This window comes from Gekko japonicus, unplaced genomic scaffold, assembly GCF_001447785.1.
Source record: "Gekko japonicus isolate JY-2015 unplaced genomic scaffold, Gekko_japonicus_V1.1 scaffold29, whole genome shotgun sequence".
NCBI classification, from domain to species: domain Eukaryota; kingdom Metazoa; phylum Chordata; class Lepidosauria; order Squamata; family Gekkonidae; genus Gekko; species Gekko japonicus.
Genome location: NW_015172003.1, coordinates 159,488 through 175,772, shown reverse-complemented (window position 1 = coordinate 175,772; position 16,285 = coordinate 159,488). Strand labels below are relative to the sequence as shown.

The window sequence follows — 16,285 nt, the reverse complement described above, 5'->3', positions numbered from 1 at the left end:
GTAACAATGTCTAGCATTTGGGCAAATCTGTGGTTGGCTAAGTATTAATCAGAAAATTTAAAAGTGTTGAAAAGGGAATCTGAAAAAAAATCCTATATTTAAGATATATTTAGGGAGAAAAAACCAGATTGTAGTAGACAAATATACCTTCAAAATTAAGCAAAACAAACACCCATTGATGTATATGCAGAAGTAAAAACCCTGTAAAACATGGATTCCTCTAATTTGACAAGCCTAAATCAGGAGACAAAACACATTTCAAGATCAGTCTTCATCACTGGCTGACTTAAAGCAAAGTAAAACTGCCTTTTGTATCTACACCAAATGCATTTGAACAGCTTTCTGAGATATTTTAAGCTTTAACATCCACAGATATTAATATAAAGTAACTGTGGATGTCTCGCTAGATCATGTGCAGCTTGTGTTCCATTAGAAGCTGGTTTACAGTAACCTAGCAATACAAAGAATAATTAAAACTTATGAACAAAAAGCTACGTCTTATCAATATATCATAATGTTTTTTAAATATTAAATTAACTGAACCATTGTATAATTAATCGAATTAGCAAAATATTAGACTCACGGAAAATGTTTTTCAGAAGACAGCTGTCCAATTTGGGTCTTGTTTCAAGCCCTTTTGTGCAAAAGTTTTTAAAGTGAAAGTGCAGAATTTTTTTTTTTCTCAGTATCTGATAAAACTGGATCCCAGATATTTGAACCTTCTCCATGGCATAAAATATTGAATTGTTGCCTGTCTGTTGCAATGCAGAAAAGCGCTTTAACAAGTGGATCTTGGATGTTAACCAGCCTCAGTGCAGCTCTTTGTCGTCACAAATCCTGGCCTTGACAGCTTGTGTAGTCATGCCTATGTATATTTTAATTTGAATGTTGTACAATTGGTCCTTTTGTGCTGCAGTTCACAAATGAGTTGGTATGTTTCCTCATAGTCACTAAACTTTCAAAAAAATGGATCCTCAGATTATGGCAAATGCTAAAGTGTCTGCAAGGAAAGTTACCCTTAGGAAGTAGATCTCTTGAAACAGTAGGTCTTTCTGGAGGGGATGCTCTAACTCTGCTATGGACAAGCATACCCCTGAAGACTTGAGAACATTTAAAAATGAATATAGGCGTAAATTTACATTTAGGGATATCTGAGAGGAAATAATGACAACAAATAATCTCCCTTGCATGTCCATAAAGGCAGTCATAAGTTAAATAATTGAATATACTCATTTCTGTTGTCTTTCTCTAAAGCATCAGCAATGATGCTGTATCCATATTTTTAGCCTTATACTTGTCTAACTGGATGAGAATGAAGAAAACTTGTAGGAGGATAAGAACCTTCCTCTCATTCTTCTAAAATACTGAAATGTATAAGGCTATAAATCTTTAGATGCTGAGAACTAAATTTCATTGTTCATCCCCAGTGCCAGTATTTGATGTAAACACAAATATGTTTGCTGTCTGATTATTTGTAGGATACCATGGACTTCTTAAGAAAAAGATCATGTTCTGCTTCATGGGAATCTTCCACAGGTACAAACAGAATAGCCAGTGCTGTAGAAGGGAATGGGGGAAATAGCTTACCTGGTTTAATGTACAGTTAAGACAGTCATATGGATCATAATGGGTTTTAACTGTAGCTAAGTGGGCTGCCCTGTGACAGTACGTGGCTGCATGAGGGCCTTTATAATTCTGGGGTTTTTTGGGGGGTGGGGTGGAGGAGTCTGAATGCCAGTTGTAGCAAAATACCTGTGATATGAACAACATTTATAAGATTATCATTGCTATTCTAAAACTTTACAAAATTGCAACAATATGTCAATTATTCTCACTTATACAATATTGCAAAAAAAAGTACAATTAGTCCAACATAATGAGTACCCGGTTGTGAACTCATTTCAACTTTAAAGTTTTCCTCAGACGTAATCCAATATTTAAAGGAGGTGTCAGTTTCTTAAATCCAGCTCAGCATTGTAAATTCTTAATTTCTTAATTTCCTTCATAATGTCTTCTGGTTCCATAAAAGTGTTTATTTCTGGAGCAAGCCAATCCTTTGTAGGTACAAGAAAGCCTCCTGGATTTTACTGGCCATGCTCTTCACAAACACTAATTTATTTAGGTAGTAGCAATCTAGCTCTTATTATATTTTATCCGGCTGGAGCCTTCATTATTCTAGCTGGCAAATGCTCTATACTATTTCACCCGGCTAAAGCCTTCATTTTCTAGCTGAGCTGGATTTAAGAAGCTGACACCTCCTTTAAATATTGGATTATGTCTGAGGAAGACTTTAAAGTTGAAATGAGTTCACAACCGGGTACTCATTATGTTGGACTATGTGTACTTTTTTTGCAAAATTGTATAAGTGAGAATAATGCATTTTGTTGCACTTTTGTAAAGTTTTAGAATAGCGATGTTAATCTTATAAATGTTGTTCATATCACAGGGTTTGCTTGTGGTTTTTTCCTATGGATATCTGTGATCCCTTTTGTTTTGTTTTGTGTAGCAAAGTACCTGGCATTTCATAGAGAAATTTCCTGGTGAGGTGGTCAGGATGTTGCCTCCTTCTCTCCTGGGAGATGGTGTTCTAAACCCCCTTTCCCTGACATCTGGGAAGATTCTCGTGCGTCCCAGAGAAGGGACACTGCAGAAGTCTTCTGGGCTGTCAGGGATTCAGAACTGCCTCCCAGCTGAAAGAGGTGGCAGTTCTGAACTGCCCCCCTCCCAATGTCTAGCAAATGTGCTTTGACTGCACTGACAACCACCATCTTCGAAAAGGAAATCAGAATGTCCATGGAGCCAAGGCATTGCAGTTGCCATAGCAAAGATTTCTCCTTGAAATCAGCATCTCTCCACAGAGGCAAGGCATTCTGTTCAGCATAGCAGCTTTGTCACCTGGCCCCATTGGATGTCTCATTGAGTAAGGTTATGGAGGCCAGGGCCATGAGCTGTGGGCCATACCTCACAGGTAATGTTGTTCAGTAGAGTAAATATTACACCTGAGGTGCACCTTAGTGAACATTCAGTTTCCACTGCAGTTGTGGTCCTGAACTTATTAATTATTGTTAAAAGCGGACAGTGGCATGTAACGATAAATGAAATTTTAAAATGTTTGGGGGCTTGTATAGACAGAACAGAACAGAAAACCTTTATTGGCATAACATAGATAAACCAGAACAAAGGAAACATTTAAGGGGTAGTACTAAAACAACGTCAACCAATATTCCCAATATCTCAAAATACAAAGCAATCCTAACATGGTTCTGTATAGATGGCTTTAGCTCTATTTACAATGTTTCAGTTTCTGAGTCTGAAATCCATCAATGGGAGAGTGCTTCAGCCAGGTCTACCACCCTTTTCCTCTGGCTAGTATGTGCTTTTTCCTGGACTCTTCTGGTGTGTTCAGTTCTGTACTACAGTGCCCAGTTGGGAGCATGGGAAACATATCATCTGGATGTGCCTTTATTGTTGGGAGTCAAGTCATCAATTTATTGTGGTGACTGGCCTGATCTGAGATAACCATATAGTAAATTCCACCTTGGAGACTCTTTGAAAGCAGTTTTACTATGTTCTCATGTCATTTAGTTTTTAAAAAAATTCAAATGTCTTTAGAGAGAAATAATTTAAAATGCAATACATTATTGGTATATTTTTTCATAGCTACTTATTGCATAAATCTATAAGAAGGTAATGCTTTTCTTTACTGATTTCCCTGTAATCTAAAAATTTTCCATGTTCTTAATCTTTTAGGTCAGGGAAGACACTACTTTCCTTATAATATTCCTACCTGGGCAACAACAAAAAGCTATGGAGACTATATTCGGTTTCCTGCTGTACAGCCAAACGCTTCTTGACACTATTTTAGGAGACCTGCAATCTGATAGACCTAGAGATTAATCCCAATTTTTAATTTTTAAATTTATTAACCACTCTTCTAAACAGTTCCAAAGCAGCTTATTATGAATGTCAAAATACAAAACAGCATAACAAATGATAAAATGAATTGGCAATGAACTGCAGTAAGTCAACCAATATTGAAGTTATTAATAGGGATGGGCACGAACTAAACCACGAAACAATATTCATCATGAATTTTGTCCTGTTCACAAACTGAAGTTCATGACATCACGTACTTCCACAAACTTTAAAGCAGTTCATGGTGGTTCATGGATGGACCACAAAGCAGGGCTTTAAAAGGACTCTGAGTCCCTTAAAACCCCTGCTTTCTGTTCCCTGTGAAGGCTGCAAGAATAGCTGAGCGGTGGGGAGGCACTCCCCGCCACTCAGTTGTTATAGGCTGTCTTGTGCAGTCCCTTTAAAGTTTGAAATTAAGATTTATGAGAGAGACTCTCCTCTTTCTGTGTCTGATACCTTTCCATCAACTTCATGCAATCGTTTCCCGAAAGTGGAAGCAGAAAAGACCTGGAAGGATACTTCTAACAATGTTTTGTCATCAATAGATTGCAGTCATGTCACATGTGACTTAAACGAACTGAGTGATGAAGATTCAAATCTAGAGATATGTATGTCGAATAAAAAATTACGGAGCCTTTCTGATAGTGAAGATGGGAATCCTGACTGCAGTCTGGACAGCAGTGATGATGAGATACTATTGCCATTTGAGGAAATACTGGCTCAGAGTGCCAAACCTACAAAAACCCCTGAACCCACAAGTGATGAGGATGGTACTCAAGATAGCGTGATTTCATCACATGATAGTCTTGTAAGTATCTGTACTCCTTTTATTTGAGAAAGTTATTGTTGGTGTCAAATGTGAATGTCTTGTGAAGACCAGTGTGGTATAGCACGGCTGGAAAATATCCTGGCTGCAGAAGATTTGTAGCCGATCATAGCACTTTCCTTTGCAAAGGACAGGAGTTCCAAAAGCTTCGCCAGATTCCTGGATGGAGTCTGGTTCAGCTGCATGTGTAAGCACAATCATTGCTTCATTTTGCTTTGCTGTTGCAGTTGCCAAAGAACACACTGATCCAAGGAGAAGCTTTCTAGCTTTGACAGCTGCAGGGGTTCTGACATGCACAGCTGAGCAGGATCCTGGAAGGAACAGAGTAGTGGTGCTGGGAATAAGTATTTCTTTGCCAAAGAAATATTGCAGCATATACGGGAAGTCTTTCATCACTTTTCTGAGAGCCAGGGCACAGACTGTCTGCCACCACTTGTGAAGTGACTGTACTCTGGCTGTAGCTGCAAAGGGTGAGGTATCTGCTCTAATCCATGCAGCCAGGCTAGGTTTCCTACTGTGTTCCTGATATATAGAAATTCTTGTTCTTAATATTTTTTCTCAGCTCTATTTAGTAAAAACCATAGAAATAAGTATATACCATTGTGGATTTGAGTGTAGAGAAAGCTCTTTGTTTTTCAGGGTGTGGCTCTGCTTAGTATTTTCCTGACAAAAGAGCAGTCCAAAATGCATGGCATCCTGTCTGAGATGCAAATCACACTTTTAGACATAATAGCCACTTCTGCATACATGCTCAAATTGCGTTACTGAAAATGCATGAAAAGTTACGAGTAAAGTATGTTGAAGTCTAGTTAATGACTTTACTGGGAAGCAGGCTTTTATTTTAGACAGTATTCTTTTGCAATCCTGGATATTGTACTTTTTACGTCTAACTTTCTATTACTGTATTACATTTAAACTTCTAGCAAGTTGATAGATACTTGTTAGGATTACATTTCCTGTGCAGTCCCACAGCTGCTTTCCTGGGAGCTGAGTAGGATTCTGAGTACACCTGCTGAGGATTTCTCTCTGCCATCTAGTGCTTCTCACATAATCAGTATTCTAAAATTGTTGAGGCTTTAAGTACTGATATGAGCTTGTGGAGGAAGTGGTTTGGGGATAATAGAAGATATCTGAATTTCTATTTATCAGTAACTGCATAGCTGGATAACCACTAGTAATTACACACATTAATGCCTTTTCATTTTTTTCCTGCTTCTGTGTCATTTGTAAAACTGATACATTTTTAATGATTTTCTTAAGATTTAAATAGAAGAGATGGACATTTTATGCCTGATGATCTGTCTGGGCAATAAAGCTGTGCTGAAGGAGGGCTCACCACTGGTAGTTTAAACAAACTACTTTTTCCTGTTTGTATCATTGGGATTTACTTTGCAATTCAGCATCAACTCAAGCTCTAGTTCCAGGATTAATTTTAGATACTTAAGATGTTTAAATATTCAAAGCCCCAAATAACTGGTCTTTCCTTCTCAGGATTGCATGTGTCATTGTGTGTGCTTTGTAACTTGAGCATCAGAAAGTTGTACACTGTCCCTGTGAAGATAGCACCCGTTTTTTTTTACAAAGACTGTACATGTAGCAAAATAGAAACATGAGGTCCTCACAAATAAAGGTATACAAATTTGTGAAGAAAAATATGTATGAAGCAGCCCTAATTTATCAGTCAGTATTTCCTAGTTGAATCTATTGGTAGTGCAAATTTTAGTTAATGTCTTTGTGCAATACAACACTTACTAAGGAAACATATTCCTGTAGTTAGTCTGAATAATGTTCTTGCAACTGGTAGCGTACATTCCATGAGAGAAGTCAGGGCCCAGGAACAAATGAGATGTCTTTCCAACAAGATGAATGGACTTTCCTCTCCAAATCTTTCTTTTATAGCATGTGAGAGTTATGTCTCAGAAGCTGCTCTTATTTTCATTTGTTTCCATAGTTTTAAGCTTTTCTTTAAGATATCTGAATGGAGACATCAGATTTCTAATAAAGCAATAGTTAATAGAATAATTTTCAATGAGCACCTTTTTCTTCAGCTTTCCAAACCTTCCATTGAGACTCAGGTCTCGTATGTCAATCGACTGGAACATCTTCTGAAGGAGAAGGAGGAATTCAGAAGGTGCGTGTGCCTGCATGCCTTGTTTTCCACCACCATCAATGCAGGGTGAATGCTTTGTCCTTAAATGTAATTGTGAGGGCAGATATGACAGCACGTTTAATGGTTCCTGTCATTAATATGTCTACCTGTCCATTGGGAAGTAGATTGTGTATTGTTTCATACTTGCCGTGAGAAAACATTAAATAAAATTAGCAGCATTTACTCTTCAGATAAGTGTTAATACTGCTGAGGATTCTCAGGTTAAGTGTCTTTCTATCTATAAAGATTCCTTATCTAGAACTTGGGGTGAAGTCTTATTTTACTCATTTTAAAATATAACATTTCCTGTGTTACAGGAATTAAACTATTAAAGCTCTTAATTTTTTTCTAGAAGTCTGCCTAATGTCTTGTGTTTCCTAAGGGTTGCTGTGTTTCAAATACAGAAAATATATCTGCTTTGTAAATGAGACTGTTTAAATGCCATGTTTCTTCCTTCCATCATTCTCTCGTTTCTGCCTTTGAAGCTGAGCTAATCCTGGTGACTGTCGTCCTTAAAACAAAGGAGGTCTTGATTTGCATTTCCAGGAGGAAAAAATAAATGCTGTTGTGTCTGTTCTTGTGATTCTGGTTTCAGAAGCATGCTGTACTTTTAGCTACAAAGGAATTAGGGATACGTATGAAAAAAAAATCGGCTTTTTTTGGATTTGGGTCCATTGGACCAAAAAACCCCCCCCCATATTTCCCGATATTTCCAAATCCCAATATCAGTATGATATTAAGACATGAATATTAGTGTGATATTATTATGATAATAATTAGTATAATGTTAAGACATTAAAAATATCTTCCCTTCACTCGCGGAGTCACACCACGATTGCAGCATGCCTCCACGAGTGAATGGAAGTTAAATGCCTTCTCTTTTCACTTGTGGAGATGTGCCATGGCAGCAGCACAACTTGGGAAGTGAAGGGAAGTCATTTAAAAATGCCTTCCCTTCACTCACGGAGTTGTGCCACCACCGCAGCATGCCTCTGAGTGAAGGGAATGCCTTCTCCAAGCTGCACCACTGCAGTGGTGGCGGTGCGACTAGGCAATATAGGCCCAAATAAAAGCCAAACAACATTAGTTTTTATTCAGACCAGCTATATCAGTAGCTGAACCAGATTGTCTAATCTGCATTCGGCTGAATAAATACACAAAAAAACAAGGTATTTTTTAGTATTTATTCAGTTCGGTTCATGCTGAACGCACACCCCTAAAAGGAGTTATTCCTTTTCTGTGGCAGTGTGGACCTCTCTGATGGCCAATTTCGACTACAAAGGATTGGGAGAGGCATGTGGGATAGTGCTGTTACTTCATTATTTGTTGCATGGTAAAGGGATACATAGTAGTTCACCATGTTACAGTTTTTCAGTGAGTATGCTGTTGTAGTTCAGTTTTTCAAAGTATGCTGTTGTAACCTTTGCTAGGCTTTTTAATTTCTGTCTCTATTGCAGGGTAGATGAACTAGAGAAACAGCTGCAGGAAGTTAAATGGCGAGTTGAAAGAGATTCGCCTCCTAAAGAACTATCTAATGATGGAGAACTGTCTGCTGAACACAGGTCTTTTGATTTTGATTATCTGTGTTCCTTGTCATGTTTATGCTCAGTGGAATGTTATTTCATTGACTACAATGATCTAGCTGCTCTGCTAGTTTTCCAGCCATCTCCTTTAATGACATTGGGATGAATTCTCATTTATTGTTTTCCCTTTATACCTGACTTGCAGCTGTTTAAGTTAATAAATTCAACTGAATTAAGGTGTCCATTCTCCAAATATTATAAACTGACAGATGTCATTTTGTATTACAGAGCCTTTATAGAGAAATTTTCAGTAATTGATGCTATTCCAGACCAGCACCCTGGAGAAAATATATTCCAAATGGCACATGCTGGAAAGATTTTCAGTCAGCATAACCTTGATCTGAGGAATTCTGGATTCTTTCCCCATAATCCTATTGAAAAATACCTTCTTGGGTAAGGATAGTTTTCTAGTAATTTCCCTGTTAAACATTCACTGTGTCAGAACTATTTCTTGTGCACATTGATGTGTTTACTGGTGTTTTTTAAAAAATGTTCTGTTTCTAGCGTGTGCATGCTAACTTTAATCTTTCACCAGATAAGTAAGACAGACACAGAGAGAGGTATAACTACCCATTTTGTGACTGATTCATTGTTTTGATTGTGGGATGCGCATGAAGCTTAAATCCTACTGTATCTGGCTTGGCTTGGGTATAGCCTTATATTTTCGGCTGTGTTTGGTAGGAAGTGAGCTTGGAAGTGCAATAGTTGACCCTCACCCTGTATCCATGCCGGGCTTTCTTGCAACTCCCACTGATGAAGCTAAAAAACACCACTACATTTAGTGCCTATACAGTGCTGTCTCCTGGCATTTGGCAGGTTTACCAAGCTAGCAACTGTGAAATTATCTTTATGATTTTGTAATGGACAGGCTAATTTTGACAACACTAGACTAATTCTCTGTGATTCTTTCTACAGCTCTGGAATAACTCAGCAGCTTTTTGTAATTAACGAAGGCTTGCTTATGTCTGCTTACCATAGTTCTCCTTGCCCAGTACCCATTTTAAAGTGGATGTTTCAGGTAAGATGCATTTTATATATATATTTAGATTTGTCTGCTGATATGGTTAATGGTAAATTTGTACTATGTGTGGACTTTAATTTGTAGCAAAACCACCTCTTTACATTTTTTTAAGGTTAATGTTCTATATTGTCTCTTTCTGTTTTCTGGTGCTCAGTCTCATGCCAAATCCAAGATGTGTGTAGTCTCTCTCAATTTTTAGACAATATTCTATTAGTTTAATCTTTCTGCTGTGACTGTCTATGAATTAGCCATTATCATTATTTTGCAGTTTAGGCAGAAGATGTTTAGCATATCAAGTGTTGATTCTTCAGTTCATTATATAGAATCCCATTTATGACTGGTAGGGACAATGAGAATATCTCAAATACTGTACACTGAAGAGGCAAAAATCTGTACTAATTTGTGTCTCAGTTGGGCAGCCCTCTTCTCTCTCTGATGTTACTGGGGAGCAAGGGGGCTGCATACATGTGGCCTTCATACATTCACCTCCAGGCCCCAGGTTAAGAGCTCTTTTAGACTCTGTTTGCACAGGCACAAATATCTCAGGTGGAGTTCTGGAAGACAGTACCTGGTTTTTAATCTTAACTGAACATATAAAAGACAAAAAGGAAAAAATCAGGGAAAATAGAATTAGAATCATAGAGTCGGAAGTACCTCCAGGGTCATCTAGTCCAACCCCCTGCACAATGCAGGAAATTCACAGATACCTCCCACCCCCAGTGACCTTCCATGCCCAGAAGATGGCAAAAAAGCCTCCAGGATCCCTGGTCAGACTTGTGTGGAGAAAAATTGCTTCCTGATCCCAAAGTGGTGATCAGCATTTCCATGGGCATGTAAGAAAGGGCTAAGCACTGAGGCAACCCTTCCTGCCCCCTCTCATAACCTGCCTAAGTTCACAGAATCAGTATTGCTGTCAGATGGCCATCTAGCCTCTACCTCCAAAGAAGGAGAGCCCACCACCTCTCAAGGAAGCCTGTTCCACTGAGGAACCACTCTAACTGTCAGGAAGTTCTTCCTAATGTTTAGCCAAAAATGCTTTTGTTTTAATTTCAACCTATTGGTTCTGGTCTGACCTTCTGGGGCAACAGAAGACAATTCCACACCCTCCTCTGTATGACGGCCCTTCAAGTACTTGAAGATGGTTATATCACCTCTCAGTCGTCTCCTTTCCAGGCTAAACATACTCAGCTCCTTCAACCTTTCCTCATGGGACTTGGTATTCACACCCCTCACCATGTTTGTTGCCCTCCTCTGGACACGCTCCAACTTGTCTATATCCTTCTTAAACTGTGGTGCCCAAAACGGAACACAGTACTCTAGGTGAGGTCTAAGCAGAGCAGAGTAAAAGGGTACCATCACTTCACGTGATCTGGACACTATACTTCTGTTGATACAGCCCAAAATCGCATTTGCAAAGTTGAAGGAAACGCAGTACACAGTCCTGGACTTGGGGGATGTGATATGCTAAGAATCATATATTTTAATAGTCAACTGTGGCCCCCATCTGTGGCTACTTAAATCTGCACATTGGGAACACAATGACAGAAGATTTTTCTTCAAACTTGGGGACACCCCCCCCAGGCTTACAGACCTTCAAAAAAGTAAACAAAATCCTGCTGCAATGGGAGAGGGGAGAGGGAGCAGTGGTGCTGGAGGTGGGTAGCTGGGTGAGAAGAAGCCTCCTTGCCTGCATTCAGTGCCGTTGCCTGAGCTGCCCTCCCCAACTCTCCCCTTGGATGCTGAGCACTGACACTGAGGTGATGATGCTGTGGGTGGTTGGGTTGGTGAGTGGACGAAGAAGCTTCTTCTCACCCAGCCATCTGCCTCAATCAACTACTACACAATCTACAACATTTTGTTGTGGGTCTCCTAAATAAATACAAAATCACTGAACATTTGGAGAATAAATCAAATAACTACTAGTGGAAATGGTTCCTTTAAAGCTAGATGTATCTTCCCACAGCTGGTCCGAGAGCTGAAAACCTCCTGTGTGTTATGAGCATACTAGCAGTAAAGCCCGTTGTGAAAGCAATACAACGGGATCTAGAAAGAGGCTCTGGGGGAGTGCTCTGGCTTTGGGCAAACAGTGTCAATTTGCTGTGGTGACCTCAGCAGGGTATAATGACAGAGTCCACTGTTTTCTCCAGAGGAACTGATCTCTGCTACCTGAAGAGCAGTTGTAATTGTGAGTGATCTGTAGCCCTCACCTGGAGATTGGCAGCAATTGTTACCCAGGACAAAGTGGCTGGTTTGAAGGGTGTAGTCTATGGCATTCTACCTGTCTGAGGTCCCACCCCTCTGCAAACCCCACCCTCTCCAGGCTCCACCCCTCAAATCCCCAGGAATTTGTCAGCATGTAGTTGGCAACCCCATCTCCTTCCCAGCTAACCATGAACCTACCATTATCTGCCCCTTTGACTTCAGCTGACTTCTGCCCTCCCTTCTGCAGAGCAGTTGTAATTCTGAGTGCTCTCCAGCCCTCACCTGGAGATTGGCAACAATGGTTCCCTATGTGGGACTGACTGGTTTGGAGTGTGGAGTCTATGGCAGTGTACCTGTCTGAGGTCCCATCCCTCCTCAAACCTCACCCTCTTCAGGCTCCATCCCTCAAATCTCCAGGAATTTCCCATCTGGAGTTGGCAACCCTATCAGGACTGGCCCCAATGTGTTTTCTCCCAAAGGCCAAAGTAGGTGACAGGACCAAGCTTAGTTGCCTACCAACAGGCATTGAGGGGAATGTAGGGTTGCCAGCTCTAAGGAGGGAAATACCTGGAGTTTTGGGGGGTGGATTCTGTAGTGGGCAGCATTGGGCGGGGTGGGGGGGCGGAAGGACTCAGCAGGTATAATGTCATAGGGTCTACCCTCCAAAGCAGCCATTTTCTCCAGGGGAAACTGATCTCTGTCATCTGGAAATCAATTGTAGCAGTGGGAGATCTCCAGGTCCCACCTGGAGTTTGGCAACCCTAGGGGAAAGTGTGCTGCACAGCAGGGGGTTGAAGAGAATGGTTTGATGGGTGCTGGGCCAAGATTGGCAACAATAGTTCCCCAGGAGCAAATAGCTGGGTTGGAGGGTGGAGTCTATGGCACTGTAACCTGTCTGAGGTCCCCATCTCCCCAGGCAGCTTTTAAAACATGATCCTGGGACCTACACACCACCAGACATTCCAACTGTTTGCGGGGGGGGGAGTATGAGGTGTGGAATGGAGTGAAGTCCAATCAGCTTCCATATGCAAAAGACCTTGAAGGTTCCATATGCAACTGACATTCCAACTGCCTTGCAGGGAGGGGGGTGAGTTTGAGGTGTGGAATGCAGTGAAGTCCAATCAGCTTCCATATGCAAAAGACCTTGAAACACTGGGCGGGACTGCACAAAGCAGCCAGTCAACCCAGCCAGCGTCTTCTGACTGACCGTTCAAGTGTCCATACACTAAAGGAGTGCATTTTAGAACTTTGGCACCCACTATTCAATTATATATAAGGAGAGATGGCCTCGAGGACTTAGTTTCATTTAAAGATACTAGGTGTTTATGTACTACCCCTATGCTGATCCTAGGCTGTAACTCCCTTCCCTCATGGTGTGTTCTGTCTTTGCCATATTGAAAGACCTGGGGTTTGTGTGCATTGAATTCTTGTGGTATTTGAGCTGGGAGGGCAACTGGGCTGGACTCTCTCCAAACACCACTGGCACTCAGTGCCTGCCTCCCACAGTTGGTTAATTCTTACCCTCCTGGCAGTGAGGAGGGAAAAGGTGATAGAGGAAAGGCTAGCACAAGAAAATGGCAGTGGAAGAGAAGTATGTAGGGACCAGTGTTGGGGGAGGTGCAGAAGGCTAGAAGTTGTGGAGGCAGTAGTGGGAGAAAGTGTGGGGAACCCAAAGCTTTGAGAGGAGACAGACCAGCAGGGGAATTTCACCATGCATACTATTCTGTTGGACTGGAGTCTTTATGAAACCTTCTGATATTTGCATATCTGGCAGAAGTGCTTCTGTATAATTCTGTCATACAATACCACCATATCTTCAAGGGCTTGGCAACCAATTCAGTCCTTTAGGATTTATTGTGAAATTTCTGAAGGCTTATCATATTCTATATGTACCTTCCTTTGCTTCGCATACTTAGTTTATCATGTGATTATTATGTAACATGGTATTTTTGTCCTTGGAAAGTATATCAGGATATCCTGTAGTTTGATAGTCCTAAATGAAAAGTACTGCATTCTTTTTGCTCTGATGGTAATTAAGAAGAGTATCCTTAGATGTGAATTAAAAGGACATTGCTCATTCTTGTTACTGAAACTATGATAGTCATAATTTTGTTGACCTGCTTCAAAGTCTAGTGTATCACATGTGATTAGTTCTTTATGTGATTATCTAGTATCCCTGTACTTAAGAGATAACTGCAAGCTCTAATTGTGTTTGTTGTCCTTTCTCTCCAATAGATGATGTCAGTGCATTCAGACAGATTTGTTTCAAAGAAGATTTTGGATATGTTGATGGCATTAACCATTAAAAATGGTGAGTATTCTAAATTAAAATTTAGTAGATAATCCTTTTGCCAAAATTGTAGGTTAGAAACCTTCTCTTTTCCAACTCTGCGCTTAGTTGTTTTTAAGGTAATGATTTTAGTTTAATTGGATTTTAGTCAATCCGAGTGATAAAATTTCTGCTTTTTAACACCCTGTTCTAACACTTTCTGTTATGCTACAGAGAAGGTAGAGGGCTTAGACACAGGGGGTGGAAAGAAATTTTTAAAGGAATACTCATATTTGGTCAATATGTCTAATTTTAAACATGGCCAAATCTCTGGATACTTAAATCTAGAGACTGGAGCCAAGAACAAACAATACAGATCTTTCTACAAACCTGAAAAAGCCCCAGGTTCCCAGGAGAATCCTATATATAGGGCAGTTAAAACACCCTAAATAATAGAAGCAGTGCCTGTAGCTTTAAGGAAAGAAGGTGTTAGTGGTGTTTTAGGGGTTGCTAGGCAACTACAATATTGTTGCCAGTCTTCTAGCTTGGTTTCTGTCAGTAAAAGGAAGGGGGAGGAGTCATGGCCTTTTCAAGGACTGTTTTGGCCTTTGAGGGTGACTCATCAGGGCCAGGCCTGGTAGCAACTACCAAGCAACTTGACACCACTGGACACTCACTCAGTCCCAGCTGCTCGTTACTATTTACAGCTGCTGCCCTATGACAGCCACTGTGGTGTAGTAATTAGAGGTTCAATGTGGGATCTGGAAGAACCAGGTTTGAATTCCCCTACTCTGCCATGGAAGCTTGCTGGGTGGCCTTAGGCCAGTCACACCATCTCAGACTAATGTACTGCAGGGTTCTTGCTGTGAGGATAAAATGGAAGACAGGAGACTAATGTGAGCTTTTGAGTCCCATTGTGGAAAAAGGCAGGGTAGAAATTAAGTAAATAATAATTGCTGAAGACAGGTGGCAGATAAAAGACAGGTTGCTTGGTGAGTGGGAAGGAGAGAAGGAAGCAGGGAAATATGAGGATATAGGAAAAGAGGAAATAATGTGGGAAGGGGAATACAAAGGAAAATGAGTTCCCTTCTCCACATGTCCTTGCATGTTTCCCACTGTGCAGCTGGGCCTGGGCCGGTTCCCCTTAACTTGGCCACAGTTTTCCTGGTGGAGCTGCCAGGAGGAGGGAAGCCGGGAAAGGGGAAGACAGGAGGGCAGATAAAGGAAGGCTGGCTGGTGCATGGGAAAGAGAGAAGAAAGTAGGAAAAGGTGAGTAACTATTGGAGGGTCCTCCACTTGTTATATCTAATTCTGAGCATGGCCAAAATGCATATTGTTAGATCCACAGATTAAGGCCATGTATAGAGAAGGGAGGGGCTGTGGCTCAGTGGAAGAACCTCTGCTTTGCATGCAGAAGGTCCCAGTTTCAGTCCCTACCATCTCCATTTAAAAGGACCAGAAAATAGGTGATGTGACAAGGCTCTGCATGAGACCCTGGAGAGCCACTGCTAGTCTGAGTACAGTACTGACTGATGGACCTGTGGTCTCATTCAGTATCGGGAAGCTTCCTGAGATCTTTCTACAACTTTGGGAAAAACCCAGGTTTGTAGAAAAATCCGAAACATAAAAAACTGGGGGGTCTTACAAAAAGGCCCCAAATAAGGAAATTCTGTCTGTGCTTGCTCAGGAAATGTAGAAGAACAGTGTACAAGCATTCATGCTCCCAAGCCTTGTGAACAGGTAACTGAGGCAGCTGGGAAGGAAAGAGGAGGCAAAGGTGGGGAGGGTGGAAGAGGTGTGCTGCTGGACAGGCGAGTGTGGGTAGAAAGAGGAGGCATGGGAGAGTGAGGCAGTGAGACAGTAGGAGCCAGCAGCAGCTGAGATAACGAAGGTAGTACTCTAGAGGCAGCAAGGGTGGAGCTGGCACAAGAGCAAGTCATACAGTGGCAGTAGAGGCAGAGGACAAGGACAGACAGGAGGAGGTGGGGGGCAGGTGAAAAATGTAGGTGGCAGAAACCTGTAGGCAGATGTGAGTACCCTCCTTGTTTCTACATAGTACCTTCCTTGTTTCTGTATATTTTCTGTGAGCCCTTAAGACAGAATAGAAGTATTTTCTACACTACTATTGTAGTGACCATTACTCCACCGAGGGTCACTAGCCCTGTTCACAAGTTATGGTGAACACATGTACCATCCATGTACATTGTGTACATAATTTTTCTTTATATGTGCACTGAGTAATTCTCATGCTACCTTCAGCACCTGTACAGCTCAGTTTGTGATTTAAACGCCAGATTTATCCCATTTTCGTTTGTAAAGT

At 41.0% G+C, this 16,285-nt stretch overlaps 1 protein-coding gene across 1 annotated transcript in view; it reads left to right on the top strand.

The window, feature by feature from the left end:
- SLF2 (SMC5-SMC6 complex localization factor 2) overlaps positions 1 to 16,285 on the top strand; it is a 50,270-nt gene that overhangs the window by 19,512 nt on the left and 14,473 nt on the right. The window contains exons 4-10 of the mRNA XM_015420112.1: positions 1,479 to 1,536; positions 4,461 to 4,723; positions 6,790 to 6,872; positions 8,348 to 8,452; positions 8,702 to 8,866; positions 9,389 to 9,491; positions 13,932 to 14,007. Coding sequence (XP_015275598.1) covers positions 1,479 to 1,536; positions 4,461 to 4,723; positions 6,790 to 6,872; positions 8,348 to 8,452; positions 8,702 to 8,866; positions 9,389 to 9,491; positions 13,932 to 14,007 — 853 coding nt within the window. The remainder of the gene's footprint in view (positions 1 to 1,478; positions 1,537 to 4,460; positions 4,724 to 6,789; positions 6,873 to 8,347; positions 8,453 to 8,701; positions 8,867 to 9,388; positions 9,492 to 13,931; positions 14,008 to 16,285) is intronic.